The sequence below is a fragment of the Stegostoma tigrinum genome, unplaced genomic scaffold, assembly GCF_030684315.1.
Source record: "Stegostoma tigrinum isolate sSteTig4 unplaced genomic scaffold, sSteTig4.hap1 scaffold_334, whole genome shotgun sequence".
NCBI classification, from domain to species: domain Eukaryota; kingdom Metazoa; phylum Chordata; class Chondrichthyes; order Orectolobiformes; family Stegostomatidae; genus Stegostoma; species Stegostoma tigrinum.
Window position 1 is genome coordinate 49,237 of NW_026728262.1, and position 19,899 is coordinate 69,135.

General features: G+C 58.9%; 1 protein-coding gene across 5 annotated transcripts in view; it reads right to left on the reverse strand.

Annotated features, from left to right (window-relative positions):
* The window catches only part of LOC125448220 (kinesin heavy chain), a 94,085-nt gene that overhangs the window by 49,230 nt on the left and 24,956 nt on the right, over positions 1-19,899 (reverse strand). For all 5 annotated transcript variants that reach the window (XM_059643915.1, XM_059643914.1, XM_059643911.1 and 2 more), the window contains exons 2-9: positions 17,101-17,188; positions 16,569-16,642; positions 8,911-9,015; positions 8,746-8,794; positions 6,619-6,674; positions 5,609-5,696; positions 3,347-3,471; positions 1,238-1,342 (exon numbers count right to left, since the gene is read on the reverse strand). In XM_059643915.1, coding sequence (XP_059499898.1) covers positions 1,238-1,342; positions 3,347-3,471; positions 5,609-5,696; positions 6,619-6,674; positions 8,746-8,794; positions 8,911-9,015; positions 16,569-16,574 — 534 coding nt within the window. In that variant the 5' untranslated portion in view covers positions 16,575-16,642; positions 17,101-17,188. The remainder of the gene's footprint in view (positions 1-1,237; positions 1,343-3,346; positions 3,472-5,608; positions 5,697-6,618; positions 6,675-8,745; positions 8,795-8,910; positions 9,016-16,568; positions 16,643-17,100; positions 17,189-19,899) is intronic.

Here is a 19,899-nt window from a genome sequence, read left to right on the forward strand (position 1 = left end):
CCAAACCCTTTTGAACTCCTACAGGCTTTAGCAAGGGTCAGCGATGGCAGGCTGTTCACCCCCTCCTTCACCAGCTCCCCCCAGCTCGCAAACCCCGAGGTTTAGGGAGGCATGGACTCAGCTCGATACGGCACGGTGGCTCAGCGGTTCGCGCTGCTGCCTCACAGCACCAGGGACCCGTGTTCGATCCCACCCTCGGGGTGACTGTCCGGGTGGAGTTTGCAGGTTCTCCCCGTGTCTGCGTGGGTTTCCCCCGGTTGCTCTGGTTTCCTCCCACAGTCCGAAGGCGTGCAGGTTCGGGTGGATTGGCCATGGGAAATTGCCCTGTAGTGTTCAGGGATGTACAGATTCAGTAGGTTGGAAGGGAATGGGTCTGGGTGCGATGCTCCAAGGGTCAGTGTGGACTTGTTGGGCCAAAGGGCCTGTTTGCACACTGTAGGAATTCTATGAGGGAGGGAGGTGGGCAGGCCCTTTGGGATGGGAGATAATGAAATGTGAGGCTGGACGAACACAGCAGGCCAAGCAGCATCTCAGGAGCACAAAAGCTGACGTTTCGAGCCTAGACCCTTCATCAGAGAGGGGGATGGGGTGAGGGTTCTGGAATAAATAGGGAGAGAGGGGGAGGCGGACCGAAGATGGAGAGAAAAGAAGATAGGTGGAGAGGAGCGTATAGGTGGGGAGGTAGGGAGGGGATAGGTCAGTCTAGGGAAGATGGACAGGTCAAGGAGGTGGGATGAGGTTAGTAGGTAGGAGATGGAGGTGCGGCTTGGGGTGGGAGGAAGGGATGGGTGAGAGGAAGAACAGGTTAGGGAGGCAGAGACAGGTTGGACTGGTTTTGGGATGCAGTGGGTGGGGGGGAAGAGCTGGGCTGGTTGTGTGGTGCAGTGGGGGGAGGGGATGAACTGGGCTGGTTTTGGGATGCGGTGTGGGGAAGGGGAGATTTTGAAACTGGTGAAGTCCACATTGATACCATTGGGCTGCAGGGTTCCCAGGCGGAATATGAGTTGCTGTTCCTGCAACCTTCGGGTGGCATCATTGTGGCAGTGCAGGAGGCCCATGATGGACATGTCATCTAGAGAATGGGAGGGGGAGTGGAAATGGTTTGCGACTGGGAGGTGCAGTTGTTTATTGCGAACCGAGTGGAGGTGTTCTGCAAAGCGGTCCCCAAGCCTCTGCTCGGTTTCCCCAATGTAGAGGAAGCCACGCAGGGTACAATGGTTCACCCCACTCAACTTACCGTACCCTCTGCCAGGGCAGAGATGACGTTACCCAGGGCAGAGAGAGACTTGTTGATGTTCTTGGCCTCATCGAGCACAGCGCCTTCGGCCCCCGTCTTGCTGACCTGCAGGAGGGGGCACACTTCGGTGAGTCCATCCCCAAGGCCGCCCCCACCACCCCCCTTCAGCGACCATCCCTCCACCAGCGCCGCCCTCCTGCCCCGCACCATTCCCCCACCTACCCCCTCAACACGAGCGGTGGTTACTGGAGTTGGTCAGAAGGGCCGGGCAGTGGCATATTGTATCGAACCCTGAGAAGTGCGAGGAGATGCACCTTGGGAGAAGAAACAAGATGGCCAAGGGCATGGCAGGACCCCCCTGCGTAGCTAAGAGGAACCAAGAGATCTGGGGGTGATTATTCACGGATGCCTAAAACTGGTCGAGCACCTGAATGGGATAGTTCAGAAGATTTATGGGACACCAGCTTTCATCAGTTGTGGCATACAGTATAGAGGGAGGTAATGTTGGAGATGTGCAGAGTGTTGGTCAGGTCACAGCTAGGGCATTGTGTGTAGCTGTGGTCACCTCACTACAGGAAGGATGCGAGACTGGGGTTACAGAGGAGGATCACCGGGATGGAGAAAATTGAGCCATAAGGAGAGACCGGACACGTTTGGATCGTTTAGCGCAGAGAGACTGAGTAGGTGGGACATAACTGAGGTGGAGTACGGACAGCGTGAAGAGACAGCAGCGGTCCTCCGTGGTTGAGGGGTCAATCACAAAAGGACAGGATAAGGGGCAGGAGATTCAGAGGGGAATTGGGGGAGAACATTTTCACTCAGCGGGTGGTGGGAGTCTGGAATGTACTGCCTGGGAAGGTAGTGGAATCTGGAAACTGTACAACCCTTAAAAAAATGTTTCAGAGACAGCAGGAACTGCCGATGCTGGAGAATCTGAGATAACAAGGTGTAGAGCTGGATGAACACAGCAGGCCAAGCAGCATCAGAGGAGCAGGAAGGCTGATGTTTCAGGCCTGGACCCTTCTTCAGAAATGGGGGAGGGGAAGGGGGTTCTGAAATCAATATGGAGAGAGGGGGTGGCGGATAGAAGATGGTTAGAGGAGAAGATAGGTGGAGAGGAGACAGACCGGTCAAAGAGGTGGGGATGGAGCCAGTAAAGGTGAGTGTAAGTTGGGGAGGTAGGGAAGGGATAGGTCAGTTGGGGAGGACGGACAGTCAAGGGGGCGGGATGAGGTTTGTAGGTAGGAGATTGTGGTTGGGGTGGGAGGAGGGGATAGGTGAGAGGAAGAACAGGTTAGGGAGGCGGGGACGAGCTGGGCTGGTTTTGGGATGCGATGGGGGAGGGGAGATTTTGAAGCTGGTGAAGTCCACATTGATACCATTGGGCTGCAGGGTTCCCAAGCGGAATATGAGTTGCTGTTCCTGCAACCTTCGGGTGGCATCATTGTGGCACTGCAGGAAGCCCAGGATGGACATGTCGTCTGAGGAATGGGAGGGGGAGTGGAAATGGTTCGCGACTGGGAGGTGCAGTTGTTTATCGCGAACCGAGCGGAGGTGTTCTGCAAAGCTTTGAAATCTCCCCTCCCCCCACTACATCCCAAAACCAGCCCACCTCATCCCCACCTCCCTAACCTGTCCTTCCTCCCACCTATGCCCTTCTCCCACCTCAAGCGCACCCCCATCTCCGACCTACCAGCCTCATCCCGCCTCCTTGACCTGTCCATACTCCCCGGACTGACCAATCTCCTCCCTCACTCCCCACCTATACTCTCCTCTACAGGCTCCATCCCCGCCCCTTGAACTTGTCTGTCCCCTCTCCATCCATCTTCTCCTCTATCCATCTTCGATCCACCTCTCCCTCTCTCCCTATTTATTTCAGAACCCTCTCCCCATCCCCCATTTTCTGAAGAAGGGTCCAGGCCTGAAACATCAGCCTTCCTGCTCCTGCTTGGCCAGCTGTGTTCATCCAGCTCCACACCTTGTTATCTCTTTACGGTTTGGAGATGGGCTGTGGGGGACACACACAGGGAAGCCAAGTGGGTTCACCCCCACCTCCCCCTACCCGGCTCCGTGCCTCCCCCCCTCGCCTGCCCGAGATCCCCACCGCACCTTCTCACTCCCCGCCAGGTCTACCAGGTACAGCTTCCCGCTGAGTTTCTGCTCGGTTTCCACATTCTCCTGCTTAATGTTGATCAGGAAAATGCTGTGACTGCGAGAGCTGTGTTCATTCATGTCTGAAATGGACGGGGAGGTGTGAGCGGAGCAAGAGAAAAGAGGCACTTCATTACCAACTTCAGATTCCAACATCCCAACCAGCAGCCCGACCCCGTCACCACCTCTTCCCGAACCCTCCCAAAATCCGCACTCGGAGCACCGTGCACAGTTCCCCGGTCTCCGTATCCCCCTCTCCCTCGGTCAGACCCACACTCGGAGCACCGTGCACAGTTCCCCGGTCTCCGTATCCCCCTCCCTCGGTCAGACCCACACTCGGAGCACCGTGCACAGTTCCCCGGTCTCCGTATCCCCCTCTCTCAGTCAGACCCACACTCGGAGCACCGTGCACAGTTCCCCAGTCTCCGTATCCCCCTCCCTCGGTCAGACCCACACTCAGAGCACCGTGCACAGTTCCCCGGTCTCCGTATCCCTCTCCCTCGGTCAGACCCACACTCGGAGCACCGTGCACAGTTCCCCGGTCTCTGTATCCCCCTCCCTCAGTCAGACCCACACTCGGAGCACCGTGCACAGTTCCCCGGTGTCCGTATCCCTCTCCCTCGGTCAGACCCACACTCGGAGCACCGTGCACAGTTCCCCGGTCTCCGTATCCCCCTCCCTCGGTCAGACCCACACTCAGAGCACCGTGCACAGTTCCCCGGTCTCCGTATCCCTCTCCCTCGGTCAGACCCACACTTGGCGCGCCGTGCACAGTTCCCCGGTATCACCTTAAGATACAGGAGCTGATCTGGCCATTCAGCCCACCGAGTCTGCTCCCTCTCTCAATCATAGCCGGTATGTTTTTCAACTCCATTGTCCTGCCTTCTCCCTGTAACTCTGATTCCCCCTTTCTAATCAAGAACCTATCTATCTCTGTCTTAAACACACGTGACGACTTGCCCTCCACAGCCCTCCGCAGAATGAGTTCCACATCTTCCCCACCCTCTGGCTGAAGAAATTCCTCCTCATCTCAGCTCTGCAGGGCCATCCCTTCACTCCGAGGCTGTGCCCGAGATCCTAGTCTCTCCTACCACTGGAAATATCTTTTTGATGTCTACTCTATCCAGGCCACTCAGTGTTCTGCAAGTTTCAATCGATCGCCCCTTCATCCTCCTAAACTCCATCGAGTACAGGCCCAGAGCCCTCAGCCCCTCCTCGTGTGACAAGCCCTTCATCCCCCGGGATCATTCTCGTGCGCCTCCTCCAGACCCCCTCCGACACCAGCACATCCTTCCTTAGATACAGGGCCCTAAAGCTGCTCACAACATTCCCAGTGCGTTCTGACCAGAGCCTTGCCAGCCCCCGGCCGTACATCCCCGCTCCGGCCCCCTCGAAATGAACACAAATGCCGCATTTGCAATCCTGGCTGAGCCCTGTTTGTGGATCTCAAAGGGAATCCTGAAGCAGGATTTGCAAGTCCCTTCGTGCTTCAGATTTCCGAATCCTTCCCAGTTTCCACAACGGGCCGTTCGTCTATTCCTCCCACGTTATATTCCCTCCGCCGCTCCTTTGCTGAAAACGGATGTAAAGTACCTGCCTGGTTCCTGTGGCATTTCTTTGCTACTGCCCCCCCACCCCCCAGCCTCATGTCCCAGCTCTCCAACAGCCTAGTCTCTCTCTCTCTCATCTTTTAATATCTCTAAAAGACACCCTCACAGTTTTCTTTGATGTTACTAGCTGGCTTACCCTCATATCTCACCTTCTTGCCCCCTCATTGCTTTCTCCGTCATCCTCTGCCAGCGTTTACCCCAGCTCTAAACCCCTGGCTTTCTCACCGGCCTTCTCCACAGTGTCCCCTCCCTTTCTCTTGTGCTGTCCCTGGCCTCTCCCCTGTTGGCCACGTTTGCCTCCTCCCCCCCTCGGTCTGTTCCTGCGTCCCCGGGGGGGGGGGGGGTGAATTTCTGCCGCGCCTCCCGGAAACGAGCGGCCCCAGGGACTCCTGCCATCTCTGCCACACCCGCCCCTCGGCTCCCCCCTTGTGCCTTCGCTCAGCTGTAACACCCCCAACGCCTGACTCCAGCTTCTCCCACTCACACCCCAGGGGTCAATTCCATCATGTTACCGTCACCCACTCCCCACCCCCCCATCCCCAGGGGAGGGGGTTCCTTCACCTTATGGCATGTCTCGTGACAGAGGCGTACCCCAGAGTCAGACACGTACTTGTCACAGCGACGTGACGGTTACATTTCCCTTCATCGATGACATCCATCACTTCCTCTGGGCTGGAGACAAACCGTTCTGTGCAGCCCTGCAACACACAATGTACAGCCCCCAGGATCAGCACTCAGCACATCCCCGAACTCTCCCGGGGACCCCGGGTCAGAGACAGGGTAAAGCTCCCTCCACAGCGTTTCCCCTCCCCCTCCCCCACATCAAACACTCACAGGGACAGGAACAGCACAGGGTTAGATACAGAGTAAAGCTCTCTCTACACTGTCCCCCTCCATCAAACACTCCCAGGGACAGGGACTGCACGGGGTTAGATACAGGGTAAAGCTCCCTGTACACTGTCCCCCTCCGTCAAACAATCCCAGGGACGGGGGGCTGCATGGGGTTAGATACAGGGTAAGGCTTCCTCTATATTGTACCCCACCCCGTCCATCAAACACCCCCAGGGACAGGGGCTGCATGGGGTTAGATACAGGGTAAGGCTCCCTCTACGTTGTTCCCCCACATCAAACACTCCCAGGGACAGCACGGGGTTAGATACAGAGTAAAGCTTCCTCTACACCGTCCCCCATCAAACACTCCCAGGAACAGGGCATTTGATACAGAGTAAAGCTTCCTCTACACCGTGCCCCATCAAATACTCCCAGGGACAGCACATGGTTAGATCCAGGGTAAAGCTCCCTCTGCACTGTCCCATATCGAACACTCCCAGGGACAGGGACAGCACGGGGTTAGATACAGAGTAATGCTCCCTCTGCACCGTCCCATATCAAACACTCCCAGGGACAGGGGGTTAGATACAGTGTAAAGCTCCCTCGACACTGTGCCCCATCAAATACTCCCTCTACACGGTCCCATATCCCCATATCAAACACTCCCAGGGACAGGGGATTAGATACAGGGTAAAGCTCCCTCTACAACGTTCCCCATCAAACACACCCAGGGACAGGGACAGCACGGGGTTAGAGAGTGAAATCCCTCCCTTCCCTGTCGCCTCTCACCTTGACGAAGGGAACTCTGTTCTTGTCCTCGTGAACGGAAAGGTTTGTCTTGGCAACTGGGAGAGAGGGAACAGAACATTTCCGACATGAGAGCACACTCTCGGGTCGTGAGGAGTCGCGTGCGCTGGAGCGAACGGAGCCGGCGGGGGGCTGCGGGTCAAGAAGCCGAGTGTGTACAGAAGCAGAAGTCGCTCCGCGTCTGCGGAGGAGAAGATCAGAGTTAACGCTTCGGGTCCTCGGGAGGAGGGGGTCGCCGGACCCGAAACGTTAACTCCGATCCTCTCCTCCGCAGGCGCTGAGCTTTTCCAGCGGCTTCTGTTTCTTTTGTTGCCGACTCACGGCGCCCGCAGTTCCTTTCGGATTTTCCTGAGCCGAACGGGTTATCCGGGCGGGTCGAGAGAACGGGACCGTCTGCGACGCTCAGGGGGTGGTGGGGGGGTGCGAGAAATTGTTTCTTCAGAAATTCATTTTGTGGGACGGGAGTGTCGCTGGCCGGGCCCAGCATTTATTGCGCCCCTCTCCCCCAGCCCTAATTGCTTGCACCCCCCCACTCCTTGAGAAGGCGTCGGGGGGGGGGGGTGCTGGTGTGAGCTGCCTCCTTGAACTGCTGTGGGTTGTGACCCCCCCCCCGGCTTTAGGGAGGGAATTCTGACCCAGCCACAGTGAAGGGACAGCCGATATATTTCCAGGTTGGGATGGGGAGGGGCTCTGAGGGGAACTTGCGGGAGGGGGGTAGTGTGGTGTTCCCATGTATCCGCTGCCCCTCGTCCTTCTGGATGGAAGTGTTGTGGGTGAGGGGGGGAGGGGTGGGGTGGGGTCTGGAAGGTGCTGCCTGAGGATCTTTGGTGAGTTTCTGCAGCTCATCTTGTAGATGGTACACACTGCTGCGGCTGTGCTGTGGGGTTTGGGGTAGGGGGTAGTGGGATGTGGTGCCAATCGAGCTGTTCCCGCCACCGCCCCTCTCCCCCCCCACCCACAAATCCCCTCACACTCCTGACTTGTGCCTTGTTGATGGTGGGACAGGCTTTGGCGGGGGGGGGGGGGGGCGGCGGTTACTCACTGCAGGATTCCCAGCCTCTGAACTGCTCCTTGTGGCCACAGGATTGATATGGGGCTCGAGGGGGGTTCCTGGTTCAGTTACTGCTCAATGAGACCAATGGGATGGGCGGTAGAGACATTTCAACAGGACTGGACAGGGTGGATGCAGGGAGGACGTTCCCAATGGTGGGTGGGTCCAGAACCAGGGGGTCACAGTCTGAGGGTTCCGGGCAGACTGTTTCGGATGGAGAAGGGGAGACATCTCTTCGCCCCCAGTGTGGTGAGCCTGTGGAATTCATTCCCACGGGATATACCCAACAGGTGACTAGAATTTGGGGTGTACGGGATCAACAGTTACAGCGAGAAAGCAGGGTTAGGCTACTGCTTTGGGACGATCAGCCGCGATCACGAGCTTGAAGGGCCGAATGGCCGCCTCCTGCTGCAGCCCTCTATGTTTCTACATTGATAGCTGGCAGGTGGGGATTCAGCGATGGTAACATCATTGAATATCAAGGGGTGTGGGGAGGGGAGCGATGCTTAGAACAGTCTCCCATTGGGGATGGTAACCCCCAGGATGTTGGTAGTGGTGGGGGGGTGTTGGGGGAGGAATTCAGCGATGGTAACAACATTGAACATCAAAGTCAGGGTTGATGGCTAGATCCTCTCCTTTTGGAAATGGGCACACCCTGGCATTAGTGTGACGTGAATGTCATTTGCCTCTTGTCAGCCCGAAGCCTGGATATTGTTGCATTTGAACACGGGCGGCTTCAGTGTTTGAAGATGTTACAGACGGTGCTGAACGTGGTGCAATCATAGGCGAGCACCCCCACTTCTGAGCCAATACACCGGGGGGTGGATTTGCAGGGAAATGGCAGGGGGCGGGGGTGTGTGGGGGAGAGGGGACACCAAAGAGATTGAGTTGGCAGGGACTGAAGGGAAAGCGATTCATTGAGACGACAGCCTGTGAACAAGCGGGAACGAGCGGGACAGGGACAGGGACGGCGACTAATCGATGCAGAGATCGGCCGACGGGCTAGCATGGGGCTGAGCGGACCCCCCGATCGCCAAGTGGGAACGCTGCAGACTGACCATCCAGCAGATCCCTGATCTTGTCCATGTAGATTTCGAAATAGGAGACCTGCGGAGACAGATTGGAAGGTGGTTTGGTGACGGGGTGGACACAGCGACGGGTCAGCAGGACATTACCGACGTCACCCACCCTCCGCCCATCCCCAGGGAATATCTGTCTCCTACCTTGATGTGGAACTCCAGATTCTCGTCCATGGAGTAAATGTGGTTGAAGATGTCGTGCGCGATTCTTGGAATTATCCCCATCAAGTGGGTGTCGTGGAGAACTCCCTAGAACAGAGTCAAAGCTTTATGCCGCTTCTTAACCCAACAACTGTGGGAGGGTCAGTGCCGAGGGAGCGGGCGCTGTCGGAGGGTCGGGGCCGAGGGAGCGGGCGCTGTCGGAGGGTCAGGGCCGAGGGAGCGGGCGCTGTCGGAGAGTCAGGGCCGAGGGAGCGGGGCGCTGTCGGAGAGTCAGGGCCGAGGGAGCGGGGCGCTGTCGGAGAGTCAGGGCCGAGGGAGCGGGCGCTGTCGGAGAGTCGGGCCGAGGGAGCGGGCGCTGTCGGAGGGTCAGGGCCGAGGGAGCGGGCGCTGTCGGAGGGTCGGGGCCGAGGGAGCGGGGCGCTGTCGGAGGGTCGGGGCCGAGGGAGCGGGCGCTGTCAGAGGGTCAGGGCTGAGGGAGCGGGCGCTGTCGGAGGGTCAGGGCCGAGGGAGCGGGCGCTGTCGGAGGGTCGGGGCCAAGGGAGCGGGGCGCTGTCGGAGGGTCGGGGCCAAGGGAGCGGGGCGCTGTCAGAGGGTCGGGGCCGAGGGAGCGGGCGCTGTCAGAGGGTCAGGGCCGAGGGAGCGGGCGCTGTCGGAGGGTTGGGACTGAGGGAGCGGGGCGCTGTCGGAGGGTCGGGGCCGAGGGAGCGGGCGCTGTCGGAGGGTCAGGGCCGAGGGAGCGGGCGCTGTCGGAGGGTCAGGGCCGAGGGAGCGGGCGCTGTCGGAGGGTCAGGGCCGAGGGAGCGGGCGCTGTTGGAGGGTCAGCGCTGAGGGGGCGGGGCGCTGTCGGAGAGTCAGGGCCGAGGGAGCGGGCGCTGTCGGAGAGTCAGGGCCAAGGGAGCGGGCACTGTCGGAGGGTCAGGGCCGAGGGAGCGGGCGCTGTCGGAGGGTCGGGGCCAAGGGAGCGGGGCGCTGTCGGAGGGTCGGGGCCGAGGGAGCGGGCGCTGTCAGAGGGTCAGGGCTGAGGGAGCGGGCGCTGTCGGAGGGTCAGGGCCGAGGGAGCGGGCGCTGTTGGAGGGTCAGCGCTGAGGGGGCGGGGCGCTGTCGGAGGGTCGGGGCCAAGGGAGCGGGGCGCTGTCGGAGGGTCGGGGCCGAGGGAGCGGGCGCTGTCAGAGGGTCAGGGCCGAGGGAGCGGGGCGCTGTCGGAGGGTCGGGGCCGAGGGAGCGGGCGCTGTCAGAGGGTCAGGGCCGAGGGAGCGGGGCGCTGTCGGAGGGTCGGGGCCGAGAGAGTGGGCGCTGTCAGAGGGTCAGGGCCGAGGGAGCGGGCGCTGTCGGAGGGTCGGGGCCGAGAGAGAGGGCGCTGTCGGAGGGTCAGGGTCGAGGGAGCGGGCGCTGTCGGAGGGTCGGGGCCGAGGGAGCGGGCGCTGTCGGAGGGTCAGGGCCGAGGGAGCGGGCGCTGTCGGAGGGTCAGGGCCGAGGGAGCGGGCGCTGTCGGAGGGTCGGGGCCGAGGGAGCGGGGCGCTGTCGGAGGGTCGGGGCCGAGGGAGCGGGGCGCTGTCGGAGGGTCGGGGCCGAGGGAGCGGGCGCTGTCGGAGGGTCAGGGCCGAGGGAGCGGGCGCTGTCGGAGGGTCGGGGCCGAGGGAGCGGGCGCTGTCGGAGGGTCGGGGCCGAGGGAGCGGGCGCTGTCGGAGGGTCGGGGCCGAGGGAGCGGGCGCTGTCGGAGGGTCGGGGCCGAGGGAGCGGGCGCTGTCGGAGGGTCGGGCCCGAGGGAGCGGGCGCTGTCGGAGGGTCCCAGATACAGTGTTCCAGAATGGAGCCAGGGCAGGTTACAAACGGAACTTTGTCGTGGAGTGAACGCCGCGCTCATGAGGAAATGTGCACGTGGGAACGTGCTGTTCCTAAACAGGCCGCTGGGTCTCCCTCTCTGACCAAATGTCCAAAAAAACTGAAACAGTCCCTGGATTGAACGGTGCAATTTGGGAGATTCTGCGTTGGCCAATGGGTCTGACAGTGTAGCGGAGACGCACGAGTGACCATCGAAAGAAAGGTTGTGGGCGCATTGAAGAAATGTTTATATCAAGAGACGGTGGCTCAGTGGTTCGCTCTGCTGCCCCACAGCAAATCCTGCCCCTCGGATGCACATCCGCCCCGTGTCTGTGTGGCTTCCTTCCGGGTGCTCCAGTTTCCTCCCACAGCCCAAAGGCATGCAGGTTAGGGTGGGATTGGCTGTGGGAAATTGTCCCGTAGTGCCCAGGGATGTGCGGGTTAGGGTGGGATTGGCCGTGGGAAATTGTCCCGTAGTGCCCAGGGATGTGCGGGTTAGGGTGGGATTGGCCGTGGGAAATTGTCCCGTAGTGCCCGGGGATGTGCGGGTTAGGGTGGGATTGTCCGTGGGAAATTGTCCCATGGTGCCCAGGGATGTGTGGGTTAGGGTGGGATTGGCCGTGGGAAATTGTCCCGTAGTGTCCAGGGATGTGCGGGTTAGGGTGGGATTGGCCGTGGGAAATTGTCCCGTAGTGCCCAGGGATGTGCAGGTTAGGGTGGGATTGGCCGTGGGAAATTGTCCCGTAGTGCCCAGGGATGTGCGGGTTAGGGTGGGATTGGCCGTTGGAAATTGTCCCGTAGTGCCCAGGGATGTGAGGGTTAGGGTGGGTTCGCCGTGGGAAATTGTCCCATAGTGCCCAGGGATGTGCGGGTTAGGGTGGGGTTGGCCGTGGGAAATTGTCCCGTAGTGCCCAGGGATGTGCGGGTTAGGGTGGGATTGGCCGTGGGAAATTGTCCCATAGTGCCCAGGGATGTGCGGGTTAGGGTGGGATTGGCCGTGGGAAATTGTCCCATAGTGCCCAGGGATGTGCGGGTTAGGGTGGGATTGGCCGTGGGAAATTGTCCCGTAGTGTCCAGGGATGTGCGGGTTAGGGTGGGATTGGCCGTGGGAAATTGTCCCGTAGTGCCCAGGGATGTGCGGGTTAGGGTGGGATTGGCTGTGGGAAATTGTCCCGTAGTGCCCGGGGATGTACGGGTTAGGGTGGGATTGGCCGTGGGAAATTGTCCCGTAGTGCCCAGGGATGTGCAGGTTAGGGTGGGTTTGGCCGTGGGAAATTGTCCCGTAGTGCCCAGGGATGTGCGGGTTAGGGTGGGATTGGCCGTGGGAAATTGTCCCATAGTGCCCGAGGATGTGTGGGTTAGGGTGGGATTGGCCGTGGGAAATTGTCCCGTAGTGCCCAGGGATGTGCGGGTTAGGGTGGGATTGGCCGTGGGAAATTGTCCCGTAGTGTCCAGGGATGTGCGGGTTAGGGTGGGATTGGCCGTGGGAAATTGTCCCGTAGTGCCCAGGGATGTGCGGGTTAGGGTGGGATTGGCCGTGGGAAATTGTCCCGTAGTGCCCGGGGATGTACGGGTTAGGGTGGGATTGGCCGTGGGAAATTGTCCCGTAGTGCCCAGGGATGTGCTGGTTAGGGTGGGATTGGCCGTGGGAAATTGTCCCGTAGTGCCCAGGGATGTGCGGGTTAGGGTGGGATTGGCTGTGGGAAATTGTCCTGTAGTGCCCAGGGATGTGCTGGTTAGGGTGGGATTGGCCGTGGGAAATTGTCCCGTAGTGCCCAGGGATGTGCGGGTTAGGGTGTGGTTGGCCGTGGGAAATTGTCCCGTAGTGCCCAGGGATGTGCAGGTTAGGGTGGGATTGGCCGTGGGAAATTGTCCCGTAGTGCCCAGGGATGTGCGGGTTAGGGTGGGGTTGGCCGATGGGAAATTGTCCCGTTGTGCGCTGGGATGTGCAGGTTAGGGTGGGATTGGCCGTGGGAAATTGTCCTGTAGTGCCCGGGGATGTGCGGGTTAGGGTGGTATTGGCCGTGGGAAATTATCCCGTAGTGCCCGGGGATGTGCAGTTTAGGGTGGGATTGGCCGTGGGAAATTGTCCCGTAGTGCCCAGGGATGTGTGGGTTAGGGTGGGATTGGCCGTGGGAAATTGTCCCGTAGTGCCCAGGGATGTGCTGGTTAGGGTGGGATTGGCCGTGGGAAATTGTCCCGTAGTGCCCAGGGATGTGCAGGTTAGGGTGGGCTATGGGCAGATGTGTCTGGGTGGGATGCTGTCTAGGTTTGTGTGGACTTGTTGTGACAACGGGCCTGTTTCTGCACTGAAGGGGTTCTATGATCTCAGATGTGCAGTAAAATGGCAAGATGCGGTGTGGGGAGAGCAGCGACAGATCTTTCTCCTGGCAAGCATGGGCTCAACAGACTGAATGGATTCTACCTCTCCTTGGGTCTGGCTTCCACTTTCTATCCCAGGCCCTACACCTCGTCCACCTGCCTCCCCCCAACCAACATTTGCAGTGAACACAGTATCCCAAGGGGACAGAGAAACCATAGAGGGTTTGGAAAGGCCCATCAGGGCAGGAATTATTCACTTAACGGTGAGGGTCCTGGGGAGTGTCACTGAACAGAGAGACCTTAGCGGGAGCAGTTACACAGTTCCTTGGAAGTGGGGAAGCAGGTAGACGGGGAGGTGAGGGAGGTGTGTGGGGTACGCTCGCCTTTATGGGTCAGTGCGTTGAGTACAGGGAGTCGGGAGTGTCGTGTCGGGGCTGTACAGGGAGTCGGTCAGTGCCGCTTTGGGAATACAGCGTTCGATCCCGGTCTCCCTGCTACAGGAAAGATGTTGGGAATGAGGCAGGAAGGATTTACCGGGATGTTGGAGGGTTTGAGCTACAGGGAGGGGCTGGGGCTGTTTTCCCCAGAGCGTCGGATGCTGAGGTGGGGGGGCATGGATAGGGCGAATAGAGAAGGTCTCTTTAGGGGAGTCCAAAACTAGGGCAGCTTTTTCACACAGAGGGGCATAGATAAGGTATCTTTTCCCTGGGTAGGGATTTCGAGATAATTTCTAAGGTGAGTGGACAGATTTTAAAAAGACATATGGGGCAACTTTTTCACACACAGAGGGGGGGGGTTTGTGAGCGGAAGGAGCTTCCCGAGGGAGCGGTGGGTGGGGGTACACTTACAGCATTTAGAAGGACATTTGGATAAGGACATGGACAGGGAGAGGGTTGGGGGGAGAGGGGCTGGGAGCAGACGGGTGTGGGACTGGTTTAGTTTGGGATTAGGCTCGGCACGAACTGGATGGGCCGAAGGATCTGTTTCTATGCTGTAGGACTCCATGAGGAGACAGATGCAGTTCAACGGGGAGAAGGGGGGTTGACGCATTTCACTGGGAAGAACGTTGAAAGGCAGTCTCAAACTGGGGCGGAGGGGTTGGGGTTAATTCTAAAGGGGGTGGGGTAGGGGCAAGGGGATCTGGGGGGTGGGTACCGATGTACAGATCACTGAAGGTGGTGGGAGAGAGAGGGAGAGCAGCGAATAAAGCGCACAATGCCCTGATTCATTAATAATGGGGTATGAGAGCAAGGGGGGTGATACTGAACTTGTACAGGACGCTTGTCGGACCTATTCCCCACTCCCCCAGCAGCTCCCCCCGCCCCCACCCCCACCCCCACCCCTGCAGCTGGAGGGTTGTGTACAGTCGTGGGCCCTACATTACAAGGGGGATATGAAAATGCTTCAGAGAGACAGAGAGAGAGATGGACAGAGAGAGAAAGAGAAAGTCGGACCAAGAGAAAGAAAGACAGGGAGAGAGAGAGAGGGAGAGATACAGGGTGAGGGAGGGAGAGAGAGAGAGAGAGAGAGGGGGAGAGAGAGACGGAGAAAGAGACAGAGAGTAAGAGAGAGAAAGGCAGAGACAGAGAGAGCGAGAAAGAGGCAGAGAGAGAGAGAAAAAAAAGAGACAGAGAGAGAGAAAAAAAGAGACAGAGAGAGAGAGAAAAGAGACAGACAGAGACGGAGAAAGAGACACAGAGATTGAGTGAGAGAGAGAGAGAAAGAGACAAAGAGAGAGACAGAGAGAGAGGGAGAGAGAAACAGAGAGAGGGAGAGAGAGAGACAGAGAGAGAGAGAGAGAGAGTGCAGAAGCAACAAGGATAGATTGAAGAAGTTGGGGACTGTTCTTCCTTGGAGAAGTGAAGGCTCAGAAAGAGAGGAGGTGTCGGGGGGGAGGGGGGGGGGTGGCGGTGCTGCACAGAGCAGAGAGGGAGAAGCTGTCCCCGGGGAGGGGGTGGGGGGTGCACGGAGCAGAGAGGGAGAAGCTGTCCCCGGGGAGGGGGTGGGGGGTGCACGGAGCAGAGAGGGAGAAGCTGTCCCCGGGGAGGGGGTGGGGGGTGCACGGAGCAGAGAGGGAGAAGCTGTCCCCGGGGAGGGGGTGGGGGGTGCACGGAGCAGAGAGGGAGAAGCTGTCCCCGAGTTGGGTGGGGGGGTGCACGGAGCAGAGAGGGAGAAGCTGTCCCCGGGGAGGGGGTGGGGGGGGGACACGGAGCGGAGAGGGAGAAGCTGTCCCCGGGGAGTGGGTGGGGGGGGGACACGGAGCGGAGAGGGAGAAGCTGTCCCTGGGGAGGGGGTGGGGGGTGCACTGAGCGGAGAGGGAGAAGCTGTCCCCGGGGAGGGGGTGGGGGGTGCACTGAGCGGAGAGGGAGAAGCTGTCCCCGGGGAGGGGGTGGGGGGGGGACACGGAGCGGAGAGGGAGAAGCTGTCCCCGGGGAGGGGGTGGGGGGTGCACTGAGCGGAGAGGGAGAAGCTGTCCCCGGGGAGGGGGTGGGGGTGCACTGAGCGGAGAGGGAGAAGCTGTCCCCGGGGAGGGGGTGGGGGGTGCACTGAGCGGAGAGGGAGAAGCTGTCTCCGGGGAGGGGGTGGGGGGTGCACTGAGCGGAGAGGGAGAAGCTGTCCCCGGGGAGGGGGTGGGGGGTGCACTGAGCGGAGAGGGAGAAGCTGTCTCCGGGGAGGGGGTGGGGGGTGCACTGAGCGGAGAGGGAGAAGCTGTCCCCGGGGAGGGGGTGGGGGGTGCACTGAGCGGAGAGGGAGAAGCTGTCCCCGGGGAGGGGGTGGGGGGTGCACTGAGCGGAGAGGGAGAAGCTGTCTCCGGGGAGGGGGTGGGGGGTGCACTGAGCGGAGAGGGAGAAGCTGTCCCCGGGGAGGGGGTGGGGGGTGCATGGAGCAGAGAGGGAAAAGCTGTCCCCGGGGAGGGGTTCGGGTGGTGCACTGAACAGAGAGGGAGAAGTTGTCCCTGGGAGTTGGGGGGAATGCACTGAGCTGAGAGGGAGAAGCTGTCCCCGGGGAGGGGGTGGGGGGTGCACGGAGCAGAGAGGGAGAAGCTGTCCCCGGGAGGAATGTGGCAGGGGGGAGACCGAGAAGGGACACTTGGATTTAAAAGGACGTGCTGAGGGACCGAGGGGAGGTGTGAACCCGGAGAGGGGTTAGGGTCTGGAGTGCAGAGCCTGGGAATGTCGTGGTGGTGGGGGGAGGAAGGATCAGTGGAGGGCCATTTGATGGGAGAGGGGGGGGCATTGGATGATGACTGGTTTAGAAACGGAGTGTGCAGGAGGGATGGCGTCGATGCCATGGGCTCGATCTAAAATTCCAAGATTCCCGGAGAGCCTTCTGCAACCCCAGCAGGATCGAACTGATGGGGGAAGGGATGGGAGCCCGACAGCTGCTGGAAACCCACCAAAACCTTCCCCACCCCACCCCACCCCCTCCACCCAGCCAGAAAGGAGTGGAGGGGGGAGGGAGCAGACTCCGCCAGTGAGGCCCTGCACTCTCCTTACCTCCATGGTGTGGGTTTTCCCAGAAGATGTCTGTCCGTAGGCGAATATAGTTCCATTGTAGCCTCCCAGGACATCTGTGGGAACAGAGAGCAGCTGGGCTGAGTGATGCCAAGACAGGACAGAGATGGCCGGGGTACAGGCCGAGTCCTGGGGGTGACTGGGAACAGGTACACCAGTGCTGACGGAGGGTCAGGACCGAGGGAGCGGGGCGCTGTCGGAGGGTCAGTGCTGAGGGAGCGGGGCGCTGTCGGAGGGTCAGTGCCGAAGGAGCAGGCGCTGACGGAGGGTCAGGGCCGAGGGAGCGGGCGATGTCGGAGGGTCAGGGCCGAGGGAGCAGGGCGCATCGGAGTGTCAGGACCGAGGGAGCGGGCGCTGTCGGAGGGTCAGGGCCGAGGGAGCGGGTGCTGTCGGAGGGTCAGGGCCGAGGGAGCGGGTGCTGTCGGAGGGTCAGGGAGCGGGCGCTGACGGAGTGTCGGGGCCAAGGGAGCGGGTGCAGGGTCCCACGTGTGTGCGTTCAGAGTGAGACCGTTACCTCGGACAATCTGCCTGGCACAGGCGTTGTAGACCTGGTCCTGTGTGGTGTTGGTCGGGAAGACACGGTCGAAGACAAATGATTTACCCTGAAGAGGGGCAACAGAAAGAGATTAATGGTCAAGAAAGAGGTCGGAGAATGAGGAGAGAGAGAGAGAGGTGTTGGGGTGAGGGAGAGAGGAGGGAGAGGTGGTGGGGATTGAGACAGAGAGAGAGATGAGAGAGGCTGAGAAAGGGTGTGTGAGAGAGAAACAGGAGTGAGAGAGGGGGAGAGAAGACAGAGGGGATAGAGAAAGAGAGGAGGGAGGAAGAGAGAGGCAGGTCAGATATGTGAGAGAAAGGTGACAGAGGTGGGGGTGAGGGAGAGAGGAAAGAGAGGTGCGGGGGGATGGAGACGGAGAGAGGGATGAGAGAGACTGAGAGAGGGCGAGAGAAGACAGAGGGTGTAGAGAAAGAGAGGAGGGAGAGAGGCAAGACTGAAAGGGGAGGGAGAGAGTAGAGAGAGAGGGGACGAGAGAGAGGGAGGGAGGAGAGAAAGAAGGGAGAGAGAAAGAAGGAGAGACAGAAGGGGAGAGAGAGGTGAGACAGAGAGGGATGAAATAGAGAGGGGTGAGAGAAAGAGAGTGGGGGAAGAGAGAGAGGGAATGAGAGAGAGAGAGGCAAGACAGAGAGGGGTGGGGGAGAGAGAGAGAGAGGTTGGGGTGAGGGAGAGAGGAGGGACAGGTGGTGGGGGAGGGAGACAGAGAGAGGGATGAGAGAGACAGGGTGTGAGAGAGGGGGAGAGAATACAGAGGGGATAGAGAAAGAGGAGGGAGAGAGAGAAAGAGAGAGCAGAGGAGAGAGTGAGGTGCAGTGACAGGGAGGGGGTCAGAGAAAGAGTGAGGGGAGGAAATGGAGTGGAGAAAGAGAGAGCTACATTCACAACACAGACTAAAGATAACAGAGGCATTAGGCCTTCAGGCAGAGTTCACCCAGTCGCTGCTCAATGGACAACCAAGGGTGAACTGAGGAACAGGTATTTCCTCCAGTAATTTCCTCCACCTTACCCTGAAATCCCAAGGGGCAATTAGTTTTATCAGAGTCATAGAGTCACACCGCAGGGAAACAGGCCCTTCGGCCCAATCAGTGCATGCCAACCATGCTCCCAAACTAAACCAGTCTCACACCTGCCTGCTCCCGGCCCATCTCCCTCCAAACCTCTCCCTGCCCATGTCCTTATCCAAATGTCTTTTACATTTTGTAATTGTATCCAAACCCACCCCTTCCGCAGGAAGTTCATTCCACACATGGACCACCTCCTGTGAGAAAATATTTGCTTCTTGTATCCCTTTTAATCATTTCTCCTCTCACCTGAAAAATGCATGTCCTAGTTTTGAACTCCCCCTCCACAGTGGGAGAAGACCCCTGCCATCCACCTTATCATGCCCCTCATGAGTTTATAAACCTCTATAAGGCCACCCCCTCAGCCGCCGATGGTTCAGCGAAAAATGTCCCAGTCTATTTTCATTACACAAACCCCTCCGTTACCGGCCACATCCTGGCAAATCTCTCCCGAACCCCTCTCCAGTTTAATAACATCCTCCCTGTATCGGGGAGACCAGAACTGGACACAGTTGCTCCAGGAGAGGTCTCACCAACGTCCCCTGTACAACCTCAACGTGACGACCCCAGCTCCTACACTCGCAGGGCCTGAGCGATGAAGGTGAGTGCGCCCCAGGCCTCCTTCCCTGCCCTGTCTACCTGTGACACAGACTTTGAACAACCGTGTACCTGAAACCCCTTGGTCTCTCTGCTCTACAACACCACTCAAGGCCCTACATTTACAGTATCAATCCTGCCTCTTGTTTGTTTTACCAAAATGTAATGCCTCACATTTATCCAAATTAAACCCCATTTTCTGCACCTCTGCCCAATCGCCCTATTGATATGCGTCTCTCTGTGATTTTAGATAACCTTCTTCACTGTTCACTTCATCAAACAGTGTTTGGAGCTGCAAACAGAGAACTGTGAGCCAAAGATGACCTGTGGACTGTGGGTAGCAGCTTGTGTTAAAGGGAAAACAGACCAAATTTGCTTTTGTTTATTTGCAACCAGGCCAGGTCGAAAACGTTGGTTCCTGATCAAAAGATTCTGCAGGTGCTTTGCTACTGGGACAGATCATTATGTTTAAACAGGGAGTAGAAGCTCGCTATTTCTGCTGTACCTGAGAATTTGTTCCAGCAAGTCTGGAAGAAACCTTGAAGCCAAGCAGATGACAAATGTTGAATGGTACCTGGGAGTGGTCAGAGATTGAATTGGGTTTTGGACTGAGTTTTCTGGGAAAAGGTACCTGGGTGCTGATGCATTAAACTGTAAAAGATTACTGTTGAATCCCGCTATAAACAGCTCTTGGATGTTCAGTTTTAAGTTTGCCTTTATCCGAGTGAACTGTTAAGATCAGTCTGATTGGAACTCCAGATAATTGAAGCAGAAAAACCACCCTGAAACACACAGACCTGGGGGACTCAGAGTAACTGCCTCTTCAAATCCACCACAACCAGAGATGTATAGAGAGGGACTAATTCTCACCACATTTATTTCACACTGGATGCCAGTGAACACATCCGCAAACTCTCCTCCACAGCCCTGATGGATCAGGCACCATCGGAGGGTCAGCACTGAGGGAGGGGGCACTGTCAGATGGTCAGCAACAAGGGGAGCGGGTGCTGTCAGAGGGTCAGGGCCGAGGGAGCAGGCACTATCAGTGGGTCGGCACTGAGGGAGGGGGCACTGTCAGAGGGTCAGCACCGAGGGAGCGGGC